At 37.2% G+C, this 26,500-nt stretch overlaps 1 protein-coding gene across 1 annotated transcript; it reads left to right on the top strand.

Moving 5' to 3' along the window:
• The first annotated feature begins 24,322 nt into the window (after nucleotides 1–24,322).
• LOC141630112 (protein FAR1-RELATED SEQUENCE 5-like) lies at nucleotides 24,323–25,901 on the top strand. The gene is made up of 2 exons (XM_074442986.1): nucleotides 24,323–25,045; nucleotides 25,200–25,901. Exons 1-2 carry the CDS (start codon nucleotides 24,323–24,325, stop codon nucleotides 25,899–25,901), a joined length of 1,425 nt encoding a protein of 474 aa, XP_074299087.1.
• Nucleotides 25,902–26,500: the final 599 nt, after the last annotated feature.

The following is a 26,500-nucleotide window of genomic DNA, read 5'->3' as shown; positions in this document are numbered from 1 at the left end:
ACCTCATTCCTTTTGAATTGATTAAGTTCCTCTTGCATTTCCATCACCCTACTCGCATCTTCGAGTGCCATGGTGATATTTTCCGGTTTTATTTGTGAGAGGAACGCATGAAATGCAAAGAAATTGATGAGGGACGATATTTTTTTCCTTCCCGAATTCAAGTCACTGGTCAAGTTTGAAAGAGGGTGAGATTTTTGGTGTTTCCACTTCCTTGGTACGATTAAGGATGGTGAGGCTTCTTGGGGTTCTGAAACAACAGTAACATCAAATGTTTGTTCATTTTGTTCAATTGTTCCCTCATTCACCCTGGATGTTGTAGCCTCATTTTGTGGTGTAAGTGGTTCTGTTCCCCCTATCTCTTGGCCAGTTTCTTCAATCAATAGTTGCTCTTACTTTTGGTTCTGCTCCACTTGTTCGTTTCCTTCGTGTACCCCATCCATGTCATGTCGGATCATTCCAAGCTCATACTCCTCATCATCTTCATCATCCTCGGCCTGTGTATTACAATGAAAAAGACTAGACGCATTAGATATGACATGCACGCTTTCTTCCATTTTCATGGTTCGTTTATTATACACATTATAAGCCTTGCTAAGATCCGAATAAACGACAATTACGGCCTCATCACTACGAGCATCGAATTTATCCAAATTATCCTTTCTATTTTTGTGAATAATACATTTGCTTCCAAAGCATTTCAAATAGGATATATTAGGTTTTCTTCCTTTAAGCAACTCGTAGGGTGTTTTGTTAAGTATTTTTCGGATCATAACACGGTTATAAACGTGGCCTGATATGTTGACGGCTTTGGCCCAAAAAATATTTGGCAACTTACGTCTGATTAGCATAGTCCTAGCCATGTTTTCAAGTGTACGGCTCATAAACTCTACAACCCCGTTTTGTTGAGGTGTAGCACGCGCGGAAAAGTTATGGCTAATACCGTGCTCATCACAATAATTAATAAATGAAGAATTTTCAAACTCGGTTCCATGGTCGGATCTCAAAGATATGAGCTTTTTATTAAACTTGTTTTGGACCTTTTTCAACCAAATTAAAAATTCATCAAATACTTCATCTTTAGAACTCAAGTAGATAAGCCACACAAATCGTGCAAAATCGTCAATAATCACACATAAGAAACGACTACCTCCTTTACTTCTAACACGCATTGGACCACGTAAATCAATATGAATTAACTCAAGAAGTTTTGATGTACTAACGAACTTTTTGGATTTAAAGGAGCTTCTAACTTGTTTTCCTTTAGCACAATCATCACATAAGCTATTAAAGTTGAATTTTATGTTAGGAATGTCATCGACTAAGTCAAGTCGCTTAAGGGTGTTCAATGCTCTAGCATTTACGTGACCTAATCTTTTATACCAAAGCCAAGGGTCGTTCTTTTTCAAAGCACTCAGACAAGACATGGTACGACTAGACAAAGCAAAAAGATTAGTCAAGTAAACATCTTTAACATGTTTACCTTCTAAAACAACTTCCCTTGTATTACAATCTAGGACACGACATTCACTAGCACAAAATTCAACGATATTACGATTATCACACAATTGAGATATGCTAAGGAGATTATGCTTCAAACCTTTGACAAGCAACACTTTGTCGACACATTTTGACGTTGACTTACCAACCTTCCCGATTGCAATAATTTCACCTTTCTTATTGTCACCAAATGTCACAGTTCCACCATTGTAGGCTTCTACTGAGAGGAATTGGTTTTTACTTCCCTTCATATGACGTGAATATCCACTATCCAAGGACCAATTACTGCGGCCTCTCACTAATGCCTATAAGAAATCAAGAGGTTAGTTTAGGAACCCAAACAAGTTTAGATCCCTTTTTGTGAGTTGCATTGTTAATTATCTTTTTGAACCCACACCTTTTTAGCACCCTTTATGTTCTTGTTTAAGTCGTTTAATATTTTAGGATAACCATTAAAATCATGACCAGTATAACCACATAAATTTCAAACAATATACTCGGGAAGACCTACATATTTTCTCCTTCAAAAGTCAGTCTTGCTTAGTTCTTGGTTTTGAAAGCCACAGTTCACTGTACTGTTCCTTTTGAAACCAAGTCCAGTTTTCGCTTCAGATTTTTGGGACTGACTTATAAGATAGTCTAAAATGGTTTGGCTACCTTCCCATTTCCTGTAAAATTCTTTTGCATCATGCAACTCTTTGGTCAATGTTTCAATTTTAGAAAGATGGTCAAGATTTAGTTGTCCGATTTTGTCAAAAGCGGATTTAGCATGACTAAATTCATCTCTAAGCAATAAAGCAATTTGTTTAAGTTGCTTATTATCTTGTCGACACGAGGTAAAGTCAGCTAGCAATGAGTCTCGTTCTTTAATCAAACTATCAACTTGATCTATCAAAGACTCGTTTTCTTTTTCAACATCAGAAACAATAGTAGAGGGTACTGTTGCTTTTGACGAGCTAGAAATATTCGTCAAACAAGGTTTTCTTTTCTCAATTTCTTAATTTCCTTTTTGAGTGATGGAATGATGTTACTTTCTTTTATCTCGTCTAGACATTCTCTAAGACCAACATTCTCTTTGGAAATCTTCTTAATTTAAGTTTACAAATCATAGAGTTTATCATTTTTAGCTAGACATTTGTCAAATACGTCATCAAACATCAAACAAAGCTTATCTTTAGAAAGAGTTCTAACCTTGTTCTTGAGATTAATTACCTCGGTGTCAGAGTCATCACTGGAGTCATCAGAGTGAGCAATAAGATATAGTGCGGGTTCTTTCTTTGAATACTTGAGTTTGTCAAGATCAAGACGAGTGGTCATACAAACTCTGGCATCTAATTCTTCCTCAAGAACTTCATTCTCATCGGAATCAGATACACCCCATATTGAAGACATGACTTTATGCTTAAAATCTTTCTTTGTAAAATCTCGTTTATCTTTAGATTTGTACTCATTCCACTTGGGGCAATCTTTGAAAGGTGACCTTTCTCACCACATTTGAAACTAGCCACCGTGGAATAAGATTTTTTTTTTTTTGAAAACGTTTTTTACTAGAATTGTTGAACTTCTTAGGATTGTGACTATTGATCATATCCGCCATGTTACGTGAGTACATGGCTTATTCGTCATCTCCATCATCTTCCTCATCACTTGAGGTTGATTTGAGAGCGAAACCTCTAGCTTTGGAACATTCACCCGAACGCTTTTCCAGACTTAACTCGTGTGCCATGAGTGAGCCCATTTGTTCATTAAGGGACAATTTGGATAGATCTTTAGCCACCTCAATAGCCTTCACCTTCGGTTGAAATTTGTCACTTAGGCTACGAAAGATCTTTCGGACTATATCATCAGATTCAAACTCTCTACCTAGACTCTTAAGTTCATTGACAATACTAGAAAAGCGAGAAGAAAGACCATCATATTTAACATCTCATATTGTTGAATGAGAAGGTCAATACGATGCTTCTTAACTTCAGACGTTTCCTCATAAGCAAGGCTTAGGGTGTCCCAAATCTCTTTAGCCGAGGTACATCCGGAGATGCGATTAATATCTTGTTCACCGATGACATATTGAAGAATGGACATGGCTTTAGAATTTTTCTCGACTTTACAATAATCGGCCTCGACATAACTTTCCTCACTTTTTACGGTACTGTTCCCATCAGAGTCAGTGACCGTTATAGCAAAGGGACCCTTCTTAACAATGAACCAACACTCATAATCCGTACTTTTGACATAGTGTTCCATACGGTGTTTCCACGAGGAATAGTTATCCCCTTTGAAGATAGGGTACTTAGTATGTTTCCCGTCCATGACTATAGGATCAACTCTCTGGTAATTAACCAATATCAAGAGCACGAGGCTCCGATACCAATTGAAGAGTCAAGTGTGAGAACACCTGGGGGGGGGGGAGGGGTGAATTAGGTGTCAATTTAAAAATTTAAGCTTAATGAAAGCTTCTTTTAAAACTCTTAAACACTTTAGACAACACTTAGATGAAGGGAGAAGTTGATACTTATAACTATAGAGTTAGAAGTATTCAACAACGATTCAGCAAGCAGAAGTCACTGTTGTACTCAACTGTTGTTTTTGAAGTTAAAACGTGAGTTTAGAGTTGCAGTGGAAATAAAACGAAATAGACACAACAAACGAAAATTTAAAAACTGGTTCAGTCACTACTCCGCGACCTACGTCCAGCGCTATTTTATTAAACGTCTTAGAAGTAAACCCATTGTCTTTATGTTGCGACACATCATCATTTATATGATGAGATTGATAGAAAATTCTCTTAAACTAATTATGTATCACAAGGTGAGTATAGTGGGACACAAGATGGGACACAAAATGGGACAAATAATTCGCTCTCAATAATGAGTTGAGATCACCTGTCCCACTTTTGTGTCCCATGTCCAGTCCTACTGTCTTTATGTTGCAACACATCATCATTTATATGATGAGATTGATAGCAAATTCTCTTAAACTAATGATGTATCACAAGGTGAGTATAGTGGGACACAAGATGGGACACAAAAAGGGACAGAGAATCCGCTCTCCAATATACTCTATCATATAAGATTAACAGAAAATTCACGTGATACACTTGAACTTTGTCATTTTGTACATGGTACCCAATATTATAAACTAGCGGGTTACCTGTGCGTTGCACGGATTCGAAAATAATAAGCTAAATATATAATCTATACAAATTCTCACTTTAGACGGACACTATCCGTCTAAAGCTGTGGACGGATAGTGTCCCTCTCACAAAATGAGAGTGGATAGTGCAAGTGGGTGGGAAATGGATACCCCCACTTGCACTCTCACTTACGTTTTGTGAGAGGACCACTATCTGTCTACAGCTTTAGACAGATAGTGTCCGTCTACAATGAGACGGATTGTATAATCTATAAGGACGTTTAAGTCTTTATATATTATTATGTAAAGAGGATAGTAGAACAATTTTAATGCTAACATATAACGATCATTATTCCTTGAACTTGTAATTTTATTAGCTAAACTAATTGACTAAATGTATTTTATTGTGCAAAAGGTAAATAGTTTCTAACACCTTTTTTTTCGATTTTTTTAATCAAATAAATATTTTTAAAAAGTAAACCTATTAAAATTAATATTTTTATCATATTCAATGTTTACATTAATTATATTGACATAATATTAAAAATAAAGTTTTTTTAATAAATATTTTATTATTAAATATTATAAAAGTTATATATAATTGATTTTTTAAATTGTGTTTGTAGTTTGAAGTACTTAAAATAATAATTTTAATTATTATTTTATATATAATATTTAAATATTAATATTTAAATAAAATTCTTGATTTACCTTTGATTCAATGGGACCCATTCGGGTCGTATTTCGACCCTAAAATAACTGGTCATTTCGGGTTCGGTTCGAACGGGTTGCCGGGTCGAAATGTTCGGGTCTTGACCTTGGAAAAACGGGTTGGGTCGGGTCAAGATTTGACAGGTCTAAACATTATTTCATCAACTTGTGGTTTTATTTGTAGGGTAATATCCGTATAAAACCCATAATTTGAAGGATTATAACGCAAATTTTATACGTGATTAAATGTCATAAACGAAAACAACAATGAAACGATAAAGATTAAGGAATAACCTTCGGTCCTAGTGCAAAATGGCAATGAGAAATCAAAGTAGATCTCCTCCTAAATGATGCACCCAAGATTGTCCGAGAAATGCCCTTGTGCTAGAATGAATCCTCTAATTGCCTTGCAATATTGAGAGGATTGTTTTGTGAGTTTTCGTTGGATGAGAGATCCGAATTTTGAGAGGCAATTTTCTGAAAACCCTAAAATTTTCTCAAATGAATGATTAGGTTACAAAAGAGGAGAGACTCCCTCTTTGTATGGTTCGGCCGTGAGCTTTAGATGGGGAGAGTGGGCTTTCCACTTTCTCTTATTTTTAACTCATGGTACGACCCGAAATGCGCTAAATGTATATGACACGGTTTTATCATAAATCGTCATCGGTTATCGGTTATTAAAGCATCAACTAATAATACGGATTAGTTAAAACATTAATACATGTCCGACAAAGACGATATTGTATAATTATATTTATTCAATATACATTAATCAAATATAAATCGTTTATATTCAATTTTACTTAATTAATCGCTTAATTCGCTTTAGCCATTATTATTTAATCCGTATTAAATAAAATATCTCAACATCACATTTTTGACTAATTAATAGTCAAATAACTCAGACTAACTGGTTAGTCAAATTTGGCATCTACATGACTGTATTTTCATACCGTCACATCTCTCAAACGTATCCTATAGGTGTGACTTTTAGGGACCAGTTGATCACCGCCATCTGTATGACAATAACGTCAAACTTATCTAGCAAGCCAACCGTTATTGATAAACGTGGACCAACTGATTATGATACAAAAGTATACCCTTTGATCCTTTTAGAGATTTATAAGTCCTTGCACTAATCAGTAAAGGACACCACCCCAACAAGCTCCCACTTGTCCGTACAAGTGTATGTGCAATGACGTTATCCGCACTAACTGGAGGACACCACTTCCAACAAACTCCCACTTGTTCGTACAAGTGTATGTGCGATAACCGATTCTCATATTCATTTAAAATTTCTCCCACTCAATGTAAAACAATTTGCAGATCCGGATCCGCAAAGGTCGTATTTTACAATCGATCTGTATCTAGAGTGGTTTCCCCGACTAGAGAGTAACTTAACTGATAAAACGAATCCGTATCCGAGCATGGCCATGCATTTCGATTCTGACTCCTCGAGTGGCCCCGAGAAATGTCGAGTACACGATAAAGGCTGAATATCTCCTTCAACTCGAACTCCTTCCGATCTAAGCACATCATGAAATGACCCAGAAACAATCTACTTGGCCCCCTGTTACGGATGACCGTGATAAAGAAACCAAAGTCACCCAAAATCTGCCTTAGTCTCAAGAGACAGTCGATAGTCAAAAGAATCGACTCTTAGGATCACTATGGAGGTCCTATCCACGACCGGGCACCGAATGTTGTAAAACATTTAGGACTCCACGTTGATGTCACAATTGTGTCCTACGAGATATCCGTATAAATCGCCTCTGTGATTGGTCACCAACTTTGTTGACTTATGGCTCGTTGAACCCACCATCAACCAACGTCACAAAATAATTACCTTGAGTTATCAGCTCACGTGGGTAATTAAGGACCAAAAATATAATGCTTGTTCAGTTCACTTTGTGGTGTTCAAAATTTGTCGTACAAATCCACATGAAAAACAAAATATATATAAAATATCAAAACGATGATGTCGTATAGAGTACAAAAGAGGATGAATCTAATCCATAAAAGAGTACTACAACTTAGGAACACGTTTAATTCCCATGGAATTAACGTGCCCTTCATGCTTATCTTGTCGTAATGGTTTAGTGAGAGGATCTGCTATGTTATCATCTGTAGCAATCTTTTCTATCACTACTTCCTTTGCTCCACGTAATCCCGGATTAGATGAGCTTTCCGTTGTACATGTCTAGACTTGTTGCTAGACTTTGGCTCCTTAGCTTGGAAGATGGCACCTCTATTGTCGCAATAGATGGTGATTGGGTCATTCGAACTAGGCACTACAGATAGTCCATGTAAGAATTGACGCATCCATATCGCTTCCTTTGTAGCTTCAGACGCGGCATAGTACTCGGACTCAGTCGTAGAATCTGCTGTGAGCTTTGTTTGGAACTCTTCCACTGACTGCATCGCCATTAAGAGTAAAAACGAATCCAGGTCGAGATATCGAGTCATCACGATCCGTTTGGAAGCTAGCATCTGCGTAACCGGTTGCGCATAGCTTTTGATCGCCTCCATAAGTCAATGCCCAATCTTTAGTCCTCCGTAGGTACTTAAGAATGTTCTTGACAGCCATCCAATGTGATTCACCTGGATGCTGTTGGAATCGACTTGTCATACTCAATGCATATGCCACGTCTGGACGTGTGCATATCATGGCATACATGATTGATCCTATAGCCGAGGCATAAGGAATCCGTGTCATGCGCTCTTTCTCTTCCGGTGTCTCTGGTGACTGAGACTTGCTCAAATGCACCCCTGGAGCCATGGGAAGAAACCCATTCTTGGAGTTAGTCATGCTGAATCTCTCTAGGACTTTGTCTATGTAAGACTCCTGACTGAGAGATAGCATCCGTCGTGATCTATCTCGATAGATACGGATGCCTAGAATTCTTTGTGCCTCTCCCAGATCTTTCATCTGGAAATGGTTTTTCAACCATACTTTCACCGAAGTTAAGAGAGGTATGTCATTCCCAATCAGGAGTATGTCATCGACATACAATATTAGGAAGACAATCTTGCTCCCACTCGACTTGATATAAAGACATGGTTCCTCGACCAATCGAGTAAATCCATTTTATTTAATCACTTGGTCGAAGCGATGATTCCAACTCCGAGATGCTTGCTTAAGTCCATAAATGGAACGCTTAAGTTTGCACACTTTCTTAGGATGTAAAGGATCGATGAAACCTTCGGGTTGTACCATGTACAACTCTTCCTCCAAAAAGCCGTTTAAGAAGGCGGTTTTCACATCCATTTGCCAAATTTCATAGTCATGAAAAGCGGCAATCGCTAAGATAATCCGAATGGAACGCAACATGACTACGGGTGCAAAAATTTCATCGTAGTGCAAACCTGGCACTTGGGTGAAACCTTTAGCAACTAGTCGTGCTTTATAGATATCTTGTTGACCTTCCACAGAATGCTTTATCTTGTAAAGCCATTTGCATTGAAGGGGACGAACCTTAGCAGGTAAGTCAACAAGATCCCATACGTTGTTCTCATACATAGAGTCCATCTCGGATTGCATGGCCTCAAGCAATAGCTTTGAGTCGGAACTAGTCATGGCACCTTTATAGGTTGCGGGTTCACTACTCGTTAGGAGTAGAACGTCATCTATGTCATGTTCCTCGACCATACCAATGTATCTGTCTGGAGGAATAGAGACTCTTCCCGACCTCCTAGGTTCCTCAGGAATATTCACCGCAGCCGGGATTGAAGGAATTGGTTCCTCCAATGGTTGCTCGGTATTTGGTTCTGGAATCTCCGACAGGTCGAAGGTTCTATCACTCTTTGCATTCTCGAGAAATTCCTTCTCTAAGAATGTCGCACTAGCCGCAACAAAAACACGTTGTTCGGTTGGCGAATAGAAATAATGACCAAGTGTTCCTTTAGGATAACCTATAAAGTATGTCTTGACCGATCGCGGGCCGAGCTTATCCTCGTGTCTCCACTTGACATAAGCCTCGCAGCCTCAAACCCGTATAAAGGACAAGTTGGGGACCGTTCCCTTCCATAGTTCATATGGAGTCTTGTCAATGACTTTAGACGGACTTCGGTTAAGTATTCGAGCAAATGACGAAGAGCATAACCCCACAATGAGTCAGGCAACACGGTGTGACTCATCATGGATCGAACCATATCAAGTAGTGTTCGATTTCGCCGTTCGGACACACCATTCAGCTGAGGTGTTCCAGGTGGAGTTAGCTGTAGGGAAATCCCACAGTCTTTAAGGTGTTGATCAAACTCGTGAGAAAGATACTCGCCACCACGATCCAAACGCAGTGTTTTAATCTTTCTACCCAATAGGTTACTGTGCCCTATTCCGGTATTCCTTGAATTTCTCAAAGGATTCACTTTTGTGCTTCATTAAGTAGACATAGCCATATCTACTTAAATCGTCCGTGAAAGTGATGAAATACCTATAGCCTTCTCGTGCGGTGATTGACATAGGACCACATACATCCGTGTGTATGAGCCCTAATAGGTCAGCAGCGCGCATTCCAACACCTTTGAAGGAAATCCGAGTCATCTTACCGATGAGACATGATTCACACGTGCCAAATGATTGAAAATCAAAGGCCGAGATAGCTCCATTTTTAATGAGCCGTTTTTTCGCGTTTCTCATTAATGTGTCCCATACGGGAGTGCCATAGATACGTTTGATCTTTGTCACCAACCTTTAACTTTTTATTCATTACGTGTAATATTTCGGTGGTCTGATCTAAAACATAAATTCCGTTCATGGAGACTGCCTTGCCATAAATCATATTGTGTAAAGAGAAAATGCAACTATTATTCTCTATTACAAATAAAAAACCAAGTTTGTCAAGTGCGGCCGAAATAATGTTTTTCAAAGACTGGGTACATAATAGCAATTATATAAAAATAACTCAAATCCGCTAGGAAGCTGGATCACGTATGTTCCCCTTGAGACGGCAGCCACTCGTGCTCCATTCCCGACACGCAGTCCACCTCACCCTTTACGAGGGGTTCGATGTTTCGGAGCCCCCGCACATGATTACACAGATGAGAACCACAACCGGTATCAAGTACCCAAGTTCCGTAACTTGCGTGGTTAATCTCAATCATATGAATAAAAGTAGAAGAAGAAGACATACCAACGGGTTTAACACGACCTGCCTTTAAGTCCTCATGATAAACAGGACATGTACGCCTCCAATGCCCAGTCTTGTGGCAATGATGGCATTCCATGTTTTCATTCTTGCTCTTTGTCGCGCCCGATGAGGTGCTCGACTCACCAGGCCCACTCTTACCTGAACTGACTTCTTGAACTTCGGTTTACCTCTCGCTAGGTTTGCACGAGCTTTGCCCTTACCTTTCCCCTTGTTTGTCACAACGAGAACATCCTGTTTCAAGCTCCCACTGAACTTCATGTCCTTCTCGGTCCTGCATGCGAGAAGGGAGTGCAATTCATGGGGACTTTTCTTCAAATCATTCATATAGTAATTCGCTCTAAATTGCGTAAAACCATCGTGGAGTGAGTGAAGCATGCGGTCGATCACAATGTTCTCGCTGATCTTACAATCAAAGGTCTCCAGCTTCTCGACATTCTCAATCATGCTGAGAATGTGTGGGCTAACTGGTTGGCCCTTCTGGAGTCTCGCATCAAAGAAGCGAGTGGTATGCTCATAGGTCACGATTCTCGGTGCTTTCGAGAATTCCTTGGTGAGCGTGGTGAAAATCTTGTTCGCACCATGGGCTATGAAGCGTTTCTGCAAATTGGGTTCCATTGCAAAAATGAGTACGTTTTTAATCGCACCCGCTTCCATACGAAAATCGTTAAACTTGGTGATTTCAAGCAGACTCTAGCCGTGGGACCTGGGTTTGCCGGGATGGGCTCTAATAGATATTTGAGCTTCCCGTCGGCGGCGCAAACATTCCGTAATGCCGCCTCCCGTCCGCGAAGTTTGATCCATCATTCTTGATCGAGTAGACCGATTCATCGATTCATGAAGATCCGAAGCCAGGACTCACGGTCCAATGTGGCACTTGGCATTGGGTTGTCGTAGAACCACCATTTGTTTTTAGCGAGTTTAAAAGTTCGTGATCTACTGCGAAAAGAAAGAAAAACAAAAACGAAATAAGAAACTCATCGAGGTGATTTAAGTCTATTTAAAAAATTCATTTTAACGTGTAGACTTGCGCACTTGCATAATTGATCTCCCTCAAGAATGATACAAGTGATCCCAAGACTCAATTTCTGTAAATTGATAAGCCAACTGTTTAGCTAATTCTTCCGTAAGAACTCTTGGTCGATAGATTTCCGTAAATCCTATCTATAGTCCACCATAGTCACAGGATCGTACGAGTGACCATAGTGTTGAGATAAAATAGGTCAATCGGTTCCAACTTACCCGACGTAGAAGGGGTCATATTATGCCTACCGACGAAGAAGGGACTCATTGGAGTTTGACCTATAAAGACTATTCTCAATTTTTGTTTATACGAGGAAGATCCCATCAACTTAATTATAATTCATATTAAGTGAACGAATAACTAGCGTCTGCGTGAATGAATTAATTTAGGTGATGGCTTAAAATCATGTGACATAAGAATGTCAAAGAAAACTAACTCGTGACCTCTATATGTGTCAGTTTTCATGCAATAATTAGGTGGTTTGGTTTTTAGGCGGAATATGATGCATATTATCGTTACGAAAAAATAAATAAAAGAATGCAATACGTAAATAAAAATTCCTAGTGTGGCCTATCCTAGTAAAAAGAACATAAAACAACTTTGGAATCCACCGTTGGACCCGAGAAGCTTGTCTTGATGTTCCATCTTGATCCAAGTAGCGGGAGTGAGCATCCGGTCTCCTTCTTTAGTCTTCTCAAAATGACAATTAAAATTTACAAAATATAAACCTATTTACATTCTAAATAAGAACTGTAATTAAAAGAAATAAAAGGAGATACGAGATCTCAAAATACAACCAAGACCGTGTTCCATCATTACGGTAACACGTTCTACTAAGGCCACACTAAGTTACAACCGTTTGCAAAAATAAATAAATACGTAATTAAAAGCATTCAAAAATCAAAAACGATAAATAAAATGCATCAACTAAAATTTAAATTTATTCGTGACATAATTCCGTAATTATGTTAAATTTGTCCAAACCACCAAAGACAATTAAAATTATATGACAAAACCGCTTTAGTCAAGTTAATTTTAATCCGAGATAATCCGTTACTATAAATCGTTTTAAAGTAACTTAATTTTACGTGGGTGAACCGTTTCACTATCAAGCGTGAGCATAAAACCGTTTTATGCAATAAAAGGCCGAAAAAAACAAAAAAAATTTTTTTTTTTTTTCGTCACTGCTGGGCGTGAACACTACCCAGAAAATTTTTTTTTTTTTTTTTTAAATGCTGAAATTGCCGAGAGCATCAAAAAGCCAAAAAAAAAATTAAACGGCTCAAAATCGTGAGCAACAAGAGATCAAAACAAAACGGTTTGATAAAACACAATTGCAATTTTAATCTAATCCGTATAGAAATCAAACCACAATTGTTACATCTTCAACATATTGCAATAATTATCGGTTAAAATTACAACATGTGAAGAACGATAGAAAACAAGAGATCGAATGATCTAACAAAAATGTGTGGCACGCAAATCGATGCAAAAATCAGAAAAACGGGCCAAGAGGCCGCACGGTTCTTCCAAAAAAAATTTTCGAGACAAAAATTTGTGTCACACGAAATTTTATGCAATCATTTTGATAGATCTCTAACATATTGCAATGAATATCGATTACAAAACAATATGCAAAGATCAAAATGAAAACAAAACAAACAAACGACAACCAACACCGTGTAACCAAGACACGGATCCCAAGGCACAAGGAAAAAAAACGCAGCAATTAAAAAATTGCCGAGAAAAAAAATGGCTGCCGAGACAATTTTTTTAAACAAAAATTCATCGATTCAAAATTCGTTTGATGAAAATCACATAGAAAAATTTACGTGGCCTCGCTCTGATACCACTTGTAGGGTAATATCCGTATAAAACCCATAATTTGAAGGATTATAACGCAAATTTTATACGTGATTAAATGTCATAAACGAAAACAACAATGAAACGATAAAGATTAAGGAATAACCTTCGGTCCTAGTGCAAAATGGCAATGAGAGATCAAAGTAGATCTCCTCCTAAATGATGCACCCAAGATTGTCCGAGAAATGCCCTTGTGCTAGAATGAATCCTCTAATGGCCTTGCAATATTGAGAGGATTGTTTTGTGAGTTTTCGTTGGATGAGAGATCCGAATTTTGAGAGGCAATTTTCTCAAAACCCTAAAATTTTCTCAAATGAATGATTAGGTTACAAAAGAGGAGAGACTCCCTCTTTGTATGGTTCGGCCGTGAGCTTTAGATGGGGAGAGTGGGCTTTCCACTTTCTCTTATTTTTAACTCATGGTACGACCCGAAATGCGCTAAATGTATATGACACGGTTTTATCATAAATCGTCATCGGTTATCGGTTATTAAAGCATCAACTAATAATACGGATTAGTTGAAACATTAATACATGTCCGACAAAGACGATATTGTATAATTATATTTATTCAATATACATTAATCAAATATAAATCGTTTATATTCAATTTTACGAATTAACTGCTTAATTCGCTTTAGCCATTATTATTTAATCCGTATTAAATAAAATATCTCAACATCACATTTTTGACTAATTAATAGTCAAATAACTCAGACTAACTGGTTAGTCAAATTTGGCATCTACATGACTGTATTTTCATACCGTCACATCTCTCAAACGTATCCTATAGGTGTGACTTTTAGGGACCAGTTGATCACCGCCATCTGTATGACAATAACGTCAAACTTATCTAGCAAGCCAACCGTTATTGATAAACGTGGACCAACTGATTATGATACAAAAGTATACCCTTTGATCCTTTTAGAGATTTATAAGTCCTTGCACTAACTGTAAAGGACACCAGCCCCAACATTATTAGCTAAACTAATTGGCACTTGGATGGTATATTTTTTTTTCTTTATAAAGTAGATTTGAGAGGTTTAATTGGTAAAACAAAACAAAAAAAACAATCCATTTGTGTTTTACTTCACTTAACATGCGTTACATGAATTTAATGCTTTAATAAAGACTCCATTAATATTAAACATGAAAGAAACTATTTTTCCTTTCTTTTCTTTGATTTTTTAACTAATAATCAAATTTTTTCAGAAAAAAAATATTAGCCGAGTCCAAATTTAAATTTGTATCCTCGTATTCGAGTCCTTGTTTTTTAGATTTCAAGGATCCGTTAATCGGATCCGTACCCGTGTCGGATCCTCATACCAAGTCCGAGCAGCACATGTTAGGATATACTCTCATATAATGTTCTCCTATCCTTCCAAGGTCTGCCTATTTCACCTTCTTGTGACATGTCATCATCATTCTTAGAGCATCATCAACATTTTGTGGGACTATCCCTCGCTTCACAATGTGTAGGGTCCTTGTCAGCTCCCACTTACCTTCTACTCCTTTAATTTAACCTCTAACCTAGAATCTTTGAAAACCGCAATCACTCCTACTCATTTAGATTTACTATGATCTTTTTTCCTTAATCATTTGGTGGCTTTGGTATCCTCTGTGTTAGACCCTTGGATTGACATTGACTTTCTTTTAATCATTTTCACTACTCTTCTTGATCTCTTGCCAACACTTTTGAAGCTCGCCTTTAAAAACCTGCCCACCCAATTTATTGCGCCTCTTCGATTCCCCTTGGCACAAAATCAACGTAGCCGCTTCCTTTTGCTCTAATTATTTTGTGGGTATCAGTTGGGTTGCTCATGATCATTTAGGGCATTGTTTAGAAGGACTGCCTTTCAAATGTACCGTTTTTACTTCTTTGGAGTGAACTACTTGCCATTCCGATTGGCCTTCTTTCTAGTGTAATCATATGGTATTATTTTGGGTACCTTCAACTAAAAATCACTTTTTTTCATCTCACATTATTTATGTGAAAAGTATATTTTCATATAGTTAATTTTTTTTAGGAACGAAAACCATTATCTGATAATTCACTAATTAATCACTACTACAAAAACTATGATAGACATCAGACTTTTTTATTAATAAACATCAGATTTTCAACCGATGTTAAGTTAAGTTATGTCCTTATAGAACAAATAGACATCAGACTTAAGTCTGATGTATATTGATGAATGGACATAAGAGTTTTAACATAATCTGATGTCTATAAGTCTATTAGACATCAGATTTTTGAAAACTCCGATGTCCATTACGTATCATAGACATCATATATCTATAAAATATTATGTCTTTTTTAAAACACAGACATCGGGCTCTTACAAAAATCTGATGTCCATAATTTTATATTATATTATATATAATCGAAATCCGGTGAGAACCACCAACATAATGAGAACCATCAGAACTCCACCTTATGGAATTTTTTTAAAAAAATTAATGACGCATGTGCATTCGGCATAAAATTTTATGGCTAGAAAACATATTTATTGACTAAAAAGTATAAACTAGTGACGGAAATTGAAGCGAGATACATTTTATTAATTTTCATGCACCTACTACTCATTTTCATTTATCTGACAATTTTCACGTACCTAGAACTCGTTTTCGTGCACCTAGAGCCTGTTGTTTTCATGCACTTAGGAATCATTTTCATGCATGTAACAATTTTCATGCACCTAGTATTCGTTTTCTTGCACCTATAGTCGTTTTAGTATACATAATTGTGTTTTTGTACATTAAGTTTATATTTTGCTAATAAAATCAATAAATTTTTTTTAGTTATACTAAATAATGTGTTTGAATAAACTAAACTAATGGTAAATGATCCATCAAAACTTTCAAAACAAGATTTGGTGGAGATTTAGTGAGGGTTCTCGCGGTTCTCATTATGTTAGTGAGTCTCACCGGATCCCGACCCTATATATATATATATATATATATATATATATATATATATATATATATATATATATATATATATATATATATATATATATATATGGAGAGAGAGAGAGAGAGAGAGAGTTAAAATCTGGTGAGAACGCATATCTACCATTAGATTAAACTAATAAAAAAGGCTGGGATTAAATAAAAAACAATCCATCATTAGTACAAAATTTAACCACACACTAATACTCAGTCTCTCTCATCAACACCCGACACGACATCCACCACCTGTCCATGTCCTGTCCCACTCCGTCAACTACCACCAACACCAACTCCGGCAGCCTCCACCGACTCCCACTCCATCAGCCTCCACCGAAACCCACTCCATTTTTCTCCCACCTCATACATTACTTCCCCGGCCAACTTCTCCTTCCCATTAAATGACACAATTTCCAGCACCGACAACATCAATGCCGACAATTCACTCCGACGACGACCGTGGGTTGCCTTTGTCCGACGCGCTTTCCCCTGACAAGTTCTCCTTCCCATTAAAATGATGTATGTACATCATCTTTGATGTACCGTCGACCGTCGACTCTCATTTGCCGGCGACTTTTATTTTGACCGATAATGATACGGTTAGATAACTAGATTCGAAATCACATCAAATTTTTTGTCTCCTTCCCACCATCATCACTTTGAGCTACAAAAATTGCTATAAACCAAATTTGAGATATACACAAAATTAGTATATATGATTTCTATATTGATGTATCTCAACCCAATTTTAATGTACCTAGTAATTAATTTTGTGTATCTATGTTAAGATACATCAAAATATTCGCAAGGTACATTAAAAATTGGTGTAGATACATCGAAATAAACGAGAAACAAACGAAGGGAACGAGGTGAGGTAGTTATCACCGGCGAGCGTCGACAGTTGATGGTCATCGGAAGTGAGAAGAAAATTGAAACGAAGAAGAAACACAAAATTTGTCCTGCCGATTGCGTATATTCGTTGCAAAAACGGCGCCGGGATTTACGTCGGAGTTAGGCCATTCTGGTGGTTATTAGGTGGCCGGATGTTGAGCTCAGTGGTGGTATGGTTGTGGATCATGGTGAGGGAGTAAGAAATTATAAATGGATAAGGACGAGGGGAGAGAAAATGTAAGGGGACAGTGTTTGATTTTGGGCACTTCCATGTGATTTGTTGATTCAGTTTATATGGTTAGTGCATTCTCACCGAGTGATTGTTCTCACCGGATCCTAGCTTATATATATATATATATATGAATATTGCGTACCTACCTCACCTAACGGTGAGATTGCATACCTACCTCACCTAACTGAGTAACTCTCGCCCAAACTATAATATGAATATTAAATACGTATAAATCAAAAACCCTTTATCTACCTAATTCTACATTTAAGCCAATGTGATGCCATCAATTACTCACACACTACCCTTCACTTTTTATATACAATGACTACCTTGACAATGAACATCTAATGCCATCGAAGTATCGAACTACCTCTGCTAATGGTGGTCTATATCAATGTATCTACACTAATTTTTGATGTATCTAACCACTATTTTAATGTATATATCAAAGATACACACAATTACATATCAGGTACATTGAAATTGGTTTGAGATACATTAATATAGAAACTAGGTGCATTAATTTCGTGCACCTGACCATTGCTGAGATCAACCATCATCGCGCATCTCCGACATCAAAAATCCTAAATCTTCAGTAATTCTGCCATTTACAACCTTATTTGGACCGACAACCTCTTTTATGTTTTTTCGGCATTTAGATCTGATGATTTTGACATTCACTTTTTAGCTATATTTCCCGGCGAGTAATATAGCTGTCAAATGACTAAACAAAAAGCCACCGGAATCAACCTGGTTGTTATTAAAAAGGCGGCAACACTGATGCCTCGAACTCCGGCGAAACACGGGCAGAAGAGATAGACGTCAGACGTGCAAACGATCAAAATCGATGGTGTTCTGTGCCGGAGCGCCGACGTGAAGGAAGAACGGTTAGCCTACTAATGTATGATGACAGAGAATGGTTAGAGAACGAAAGAGAAGAGTTGGGATTTTGTGAGTTTCGTTTATTATATGGTAAGTTTGTGTTCACATGTTATTTCAGCGTTATTCTTTTGTTCTCGTGCTTCTCTAACTTTCTCATTATGTTACCTTTTATTTTATTTTTTGATTTACAACATGTAATTCCTGTTTTTTTTTTGGGTTACTACCTGTTATTCCAGTGCTATTCTTCTTTTTCATCTTTTTTTTCCTTTTATTTGTTACACGTGTTATTCCCGTGTTACTCTTAATATACTTTTTTTTCTGCTACCACTTGTTCTTCCAGTGTTACTCTTATGTTCTCACGTTTTGCTAATTTTCTCATTATGTTACTTTTTTTTACCACGTGTTACTCGAATGTTATTCTGCTGTTATTATGGTGCTACTCTAGTGTTCTTCGGTGTTATTGTGTTGTTATTTCGGTGTTATTCTGGTGCTATTGTGTTTACTCTAATGTTATTCCTCTGTTATTCTTATACTACCTTACCATTGATAATTCTACTCTTTATAGCTATTACTCTATTAGCTTATATAAGACCATTTCATATAAAAATAATCGATTTATGTCAACAGTCCCAGCACATAGCGATCATTACTCTAACCTATCAGTTTCTTGATGATAATGCATTTCATAATATTTGCTCTTATATTTTGAGAGAGAGAGATATCCACATGAGAATTAGAATGAGAATGACATATGTATGAAGAAATTTTATTAGAAATTAGGTAGCGTTTTACCCATGCTTTTATATTATATTTTACTCGATTTTGTGCGATTTAATTGTCCAATAGCTCATTTTATTACTTAATTAGAAGTCGTTAGTTTAACTTTAATATAGCGAATAAATGTGATTTGCCGGGATTTAGGTACTGCTTTTTGCGTTCAATTTTGTAGGTACAAGTTCGCGAATAAAAAGAAGATCGTCTAAGCAAGATGGATCGAGGCGAGCCAAGTAAAGCGCGTCTAAGTAACAAATTGAACACATTTTGAGGGAATGTACGAGATCCAAAACAAAAGACATGCCAAAGTTATTGACCTGATCCCTTGACCAAACCTATGTGCTGCCATTTGTTTGACATTGTCCCATTGATGATCAAACATAAAAATAATGAACCAACTCAACCATGATTGCCCACAATAGCAGCAGCGAGCAACCCACCATCACCATCACCATTTCATAGCACATCCATCCCCGACGTCACCATACACTTCCACCGTATACTCCACCATCATCTGATTCACCATCACATGCAAATAACCCAGCAGCGAACCCGCAACGAGCAGCTAACACGACTCCATCAATTGGACTATGAACCAGCAGCTATGAGTACCAATCCCTCGATTCAACACAAAACGAGCAGCGATTCGACAAACCCGAGTTCAGGCCATCTCCTCCAACTACCAGCAATAACCTGCTCGACTCCATGGCAGCAGCGTGCCTTGCATCTCGCACCATCTCAATCATCACCATTAACCAGCATGCCTCTGTCTTCTCTCACTCTCACCATTAATAAGCCACTACTCATGTCAACCAGCAGAAATCCCGACTCCGTCGTCACCATGGTCGAACCAATTCACAAGCTATTAGGTGCGAATTTATTTTTCTAGCGTAAAAAACTGACAAAATGCACAAAAGTTTGTTTTTTCCGGTGTCCATAACCAGGGTTATACATAAATGATAAATCGACTAGTGATAATAATATAGTCCACCGTGTGTGGGAAACTTATGTTGCTCTGTTTGCCAATGGGCAGGGAAAGTGAGCTGTTGTTGAGTCACATGCAATTCAAGCTCTCAAGAATCAGCAAATGCATTTATCCACCATTCAATATCGTTTTACAAGACCATCATGACAGCAGCTGCTGCAGCATTGACACCAACAACACCAACCGTATGTCTGTCTCACCCGACAATCAGCAGCACCACGAGACAAGAGGACTAGAGGAGTAGCCCATTCGATCTCCGATGAACAGCCAGTTTACCAGGAGCCGGATAATTGACGATTGACATCGGAAAGTTAAGGACAGTTAAGGATGACAATGATGATTATAATAATTATGATGATGAATCTGATGATAACGATGAATTTGATTGAACATTATGAATATCATTTGAAAAACATGAATCCCTTAATTCAAGTCGATATCCGACGCAATTTCAAGCATCGAATTGGTGAAATTAAGATGATATAAATAGGTAAAATTGATCGAAAATAAACTTTTTAATTGATCTGATGCATAATTGTTGAATTAATCGGAAAATTGGTTTAATTGGGAAAACAACATTGTTTTTGCGTGAATTTCAAGGTATTATTCCGTATTTCCAGAGATTTTGGGGAGGTTTTTTTGGGTTTAGAAAGATATATACTCCCTTTGCCCCGGTCATTTGTTGTCCTTTTCTACATTGGTGTGTCTCACTGAGTTACTATCCTTTGTATTTTAAGAATGAACTTGATGAACAATTTGATCATTCACACTCAATTTGTTCCACTTGTCATTTGGTAATTGGCTCATTTCTCTTTCCTTGGTCTTTGTGCCAAAACAAAAGGACAACAATTGATCGGGACAGAGAGAGTATATATATATATATATATATATATATATATATATAGGTAGGATCCGGTGAGAACGGTGAGAACAAACTAACCATATAAACTTAATGAACAATACACGTGTAACTACTCAAAACAAACCCCAAACTTGCCTTTTTCTCATTTATATCCGACTCATTTTATAACTCTCCTGCCTCATCAAACTAATACCCTCAACCATTTCAATCAAATCTGTCGGTCGGTCATCTGACGCGTCGACGCCGGCAGCGGTCACCCGAATATATTAACTTCCTCACCTATCTCCCTCGTCGGCGCTCCTCCCAACCCACCACAACACCGCATCGCCGCTATTACTGGAATATTTCCGAATCCTACATTTGAAATCACAGATCCTACACTCTTCCCCTTCTTTCAATTTCACTACAAAATCAATTTCTTGTAAACGACATTGGTGTATCTAGTTTCTATATTAATGTATCTCAAACCAATTTTAGTGTACCTGGTAACTAATTTTGTGTATTAATGGTAGATACATTAAAGAAGTGGTTAGATACATAAAAAACTAGTGTATGTACATCGTAATAGAAGGGAAACCAACGAAGGGGGAATGGGTGAGGTAAAATCGGCGAGCATGTCGGAGTTTCCACCGGTGAGGGTTCCTGTCTTCCTGAAACGGGTCGTCGCCGAACTTAAGGATATTAAGGATGGTTCAACATTTTTCAGATTGCCAGCTAGCCTTTTGCGAATGTGGAATCGATTGCCAGTTTGTTCTGTGAAAGGTGGTGCCTGATAATCGCTGACAGGGTTGACTCCTCCGTCTAGTTCGATGTCAGTTTACAGTTCCGAAGGGTTACGCTGATGAATGTGCAAGTTTAATCCCCACATTATCATTCCAATATCCAGTACATATCGTCATATATCATCATTATTTTTGCGCATTAATCTCTATCTCTATCTCTATCATTAATTTTTCTTTATTCCAAATTTGAATTACCAACAATCCGGCCTTTCTATCTTTTCCAAAACCTCATTTATTCTATAAACAACGACGGTGATAACTTGTGAGAATAGCGGATCAGGTTTTTTTGCGTCGGAGGTGCGGTGGCAAAGTTACCAAGCGTCATCGTGTTCAAAGAAACTCACCGCAACCGTCCGAGTGGTTGTGTGAGTGGTAGTCGTGGAAGGGATTTTATGTGGTGGCTGGTGGTGATAATGGTATGTAGTGTTGCCAGTGATGTCGGCGGTGATGGTGTCGGCCGGTGATGTTGATGGCGGTGGTGGCTGACGGTGGTAGCTGACTGTGATTTGTGGTAGTATGTTGTGTTTGTTGTTTGGATGACAATGATAGAAAATTAGATATGAGGTAAGGTGCGTCATTTGAGCCTTTAATCTCACTCTCATCCAATGGAGGAGAGTCGTTTTCACCATTCTCACCGAGTCTTCGTTCTCACCATATATATATATATATATATATATATATATATATATATATATATATATATATATATATATATATATAGAGAGAGAGAGAGAGAGAGAGAGAGAGAGAGATTTAGGATCCAGTGAGAACGAACACTCGGTGAGAACGACCTATAACAATGGGATTTAAAACAGAAATATTACGGACACTGTTTTATGTATTACGCGAAAGATAATAGACGGAATTAAACCTAACTTAAAATCAATATTTCCTTCTCTCTCTACTTCCCCCCAAATCAGATAATAAGCCGGCAAAAACCATCAAAAAATCCGCGAATCTCATTAAATACAGCGGTCAAAATTGACGAAATTGATCATAATCAATGGCGTTGATCATCTAATGAATGTACGATTCTAAGATTCCCTGATTGATTTTGTGTAATTAATGTATGCAAACGCGATTTTGTGATTTTGATTGGCGTTCCTGTTTTATTTCAATCGTAGAATACCATGGATTCTGAGGGTTGTAGCGAATTGGTTTAACATACTGATGCAATTGTTCCAGCTGTTAGTAATGATATCGCGCAATCATCATCTCATCTTGGTATGTACATATGCCAATAGGTTGAGATAACCTTTTATGAATTGTTTCCTTATCATCTTCTAATTGATTTATCTATCAATATATTTGTTGCGTTTTCATACTCATTTAAGCATAGAAGACGAACTAGTTCGCTTGCTGCTCATATGTTATTAGCTTGTTTGGTATTAAAAATCGATGAGTCTGATGGATAAGCACAATTATCTTACCAGTCTGATTAGTGTATGTGGTTTGCAAATTGTTGGAGAGTTAATTTAACCAGTAGATACACTTGAGTATTCTATGTAGTTAAATAGCGTGTATATTAGTATAATTGATGCAGATGTCTTTTGTGAGAAGCTTACCTGGTAGTATAACGAAACAACCCTTAATTAACCAATGTATAGTCAGATAGTGTTTCGTAGATGATAAGCGTATCCATTAGTATAATTGATGCGATTGTGTTTTTCAGCAGCGTATTTAGTATTATAATTAAGGGATAGGCTGATTCGTGACCTATTAAATTTTTACTTTCTGCGTATGTCGTCGTTTTTTATTGTGATTAGTGTATCCGGACGTCTAAATTAAAGTAGTCAGTTATAAAGATATAATATGGCAGCGAACAGGCGCAAATTTCTTATTGCGCTCAGAAACTAACAAGCGCAAATTTCCTTTTTGTTTTTGTTTTTTGTTTTCTGATTTTTTGTGTGTTTCTTTTTATACTTGATTAGCGTACCTATAATTATATTTGTCGCGTATCAGATATTTAAACTTTCTGCTGATACCCATACTGTTCTACTGTATAGTGTGTATAGATGCAGACTCATCATTCATTGAGACAACCTCAAAGAAAAGAATACCTGTATGTGCGCCAGATTTGAAACCTATTGTGGGTATGGTTTTTTTGATAAACTAAAGGATGAACTACACTTCTATAAGACTTATGCTGCTAATTTTGGATTTAAATTGAGGAGATGCAACGAAATATAGATGGGGTGGTGATAACTAAATATTGTGTGTATAGTAATGCGGGTGAAAGTAAACCTAAAGGAAAGGTAAAAAAGAGGCAGAGGACTAGAATTTCAGGTAGCGCAAAGATTTTTCTTCGAAGAAATGATAAAGGACAATATGTGATTGTTGACTTTCATGAAGGTCACACACCTTCTCTCTACCCCAAACACAATGGTGTATTTGACTGAATCACGAGAACTAACCTTTATACATAAAACTATGATTGTTGAGAATTCAAAGGTGAATAAAGGGCCTGTGCAGAGTTTTAGGATGTTTAAAGAATATGTAAAAGGATATCAAAATATGGGAGCATCGCTAGAGGATTTCAAAAAAAATTGGACAGATGTGAAAAAATTCATAAAAGGTTAAGATGCTCAAATGATGATTGAGAATTTCATGCAAAAGAAAGCTATGTGTAGTTCTAACTACTTTGATTTTGATGTTGATGATCGTGGGCGAATTTCTAGAGTTTTTTGGTTTGACCCTATAGCGATAAAAAACTACAGCCTTTTTGATGATACGACATCCTTCGACACAACATTCAACATGAATACATATAAAATGATTTTTGCACCTTTTACGGGGGTTGACGATCACAAAAAATGTGTGACACTTGGAGCAGGACTTATAAGAAAGGAGACTGATGAGTATTTCGTATGGTTGTTTCGGATTTTTCTGAGCTCAAAGAGTAATAAGTATCTTGTGTGCATAATTAATGACCAAGATTTAGGCATAAAAGTAGGAGTTAAGACAGTGTTCAGGGATAAAACTCAGCACAGATATTGCATGTGGCATATCATGAAAAACCTGCCTGACAAGATCGGATCTACACTCTATAGAGAAACTAACTTCATGAAAGAGTTGTGTTCGTGTGTTTGGGAAGAAGACATCGAACCGGCTGAGTTTGAGGAACGGTGGTGTTTAGTTGTATCCTCATACGGGCTGTCCGACAATGAATGGTTAAATATAATGTTTGACAAAAGGGCTTCCTTGATCCCAACATATTTCAGAGATTTGTTTATGGGTGGACTAATGAGAACCACATCCAGATCTGAGTCCGAGAATAGCTTTTTTGGGAATTTCATTGGTGGAGTTTCTAATGAGGTTTGAAAGCGCTATGGACGCTCAAAGATAGAAACAGTCAAAATTAACTGCTGAGTCAAAAAACTCCTTCCCTGATCTAGAAACACCTCACCCTTTGGAAAAGCACGTTTCTGAGTCCTACACTCCAGTTATATTTTCTGAATTTAAAAATCAGTGGAAAGCTGCCTGTTTCACCTGTGGTGTTAAATTTGTAGGGGTTGCTACAAGTGACAACATTCCCATTATTGATCGTGAAAAAAATAAGGTTTACTATGTTAGTTTTATTTCTGATGAGGTGAAATTGAATTGCTCCTGCAAAAAGTTCGAGAGACATGGTATTTTGTGCCGTCATGCGCTTTATGTGTTGAAGGAGCAAGGCTTCGACAACGTTCCAAATCAGTATCTGTTAAGTAGGTGGAGCAAATTGGCAACATGTCAGCCAATTTGTAATAATGTGCCTGATACTTTAATCGATGATTGCAACGTATTAGATGTTAGAAGAAACAAGATTGGTACCCTATGGTCCGAAGTATTCTCATGTGTGACACTCGCTGAACAGAAGCTTGAGTATGTAGATGAATTAATGGGCATTCTTAAAGGTTTCAAAGACAAGATACACGCACAAAGAAGTACGTCTGAATGCAGTAGTGGTAGTAACACGGGTGATAGGCTAAGAAACAAAACTAAGGAGCTTGAAATGCTATTAGGAACAATGATACCGACAGAGGTTGTTGTCTTACCTCCTATACAGTCACAGACAAAGGGGTCTGGAAAAAGAATGGTATCCCAAAAGGAGAAGGCTGCGAAAGAACACAAAAAAACGCCCAGAAAATGCAATGCTTGTGGAGAATTAGGATTCCACGATAGTTGGAATTGACCTGGGAAAGCATGATTTTATATACAGGTACGCTATTAATTATAGTGCATTCGTTAATGGAGAATTAATTAGTATAATTTTTTACACATCTATATACAGTGAATGTAGTAATAGACATTTACGATAATTTGAAAAATTATGTCTTAACAATCTATGTAATAATATGTGTGAATATAGGTGTAAGAGCATTTAGGACTGGTTCAAGTTATCAAATAGTCTAAATACGATACATTCCGTTACATTTTGTCATGATTGGGAAGAGTATTTTGGATTTTAATTCATATTTGGGGCCTCTTTTCTTTTCTGATCATGGTTTAAATAAGAATTATGAACCCTATTAGGGACAAAATGAAATGTGTTTGTATAAATCTGCTATTGATTTAGGAAATCTGAATCTTCATGGTGTAACTGTTTGTGTAAATGAGGCCTTTTTGGAAGGATAGTAACTTGAATTTATTGGATGGGATTTGAATAGAGGGATAGTATTGTTGTTTCTAATAAAATGTGTAATATTTAATTTTTGATAGGCTTCATTCGTTTCAGGATTGAACGACGAAAAGAGTTGCGGATCACTGTCACAAAGACAATTGAAGATAATG

The sequence above is a fragment of the Silene latifolia genome, chromosome Y (genome assembly GCF_048544455.1).
Source record: "Silene latifolia isolate original U9 population chromosome Y, ASM4854445v1, whole genome shotgun sequence".
Taxonomy (NCBI): Eukaryota; Viridiplantae; Streptophyta; class Magnoliopsida; order Caryophyllales; family Caryophyllaceae; genus Silene; species Silene latifolia.
This window is presented reverse-complemented; position numbering and strand designations above follow the sequence as displayed.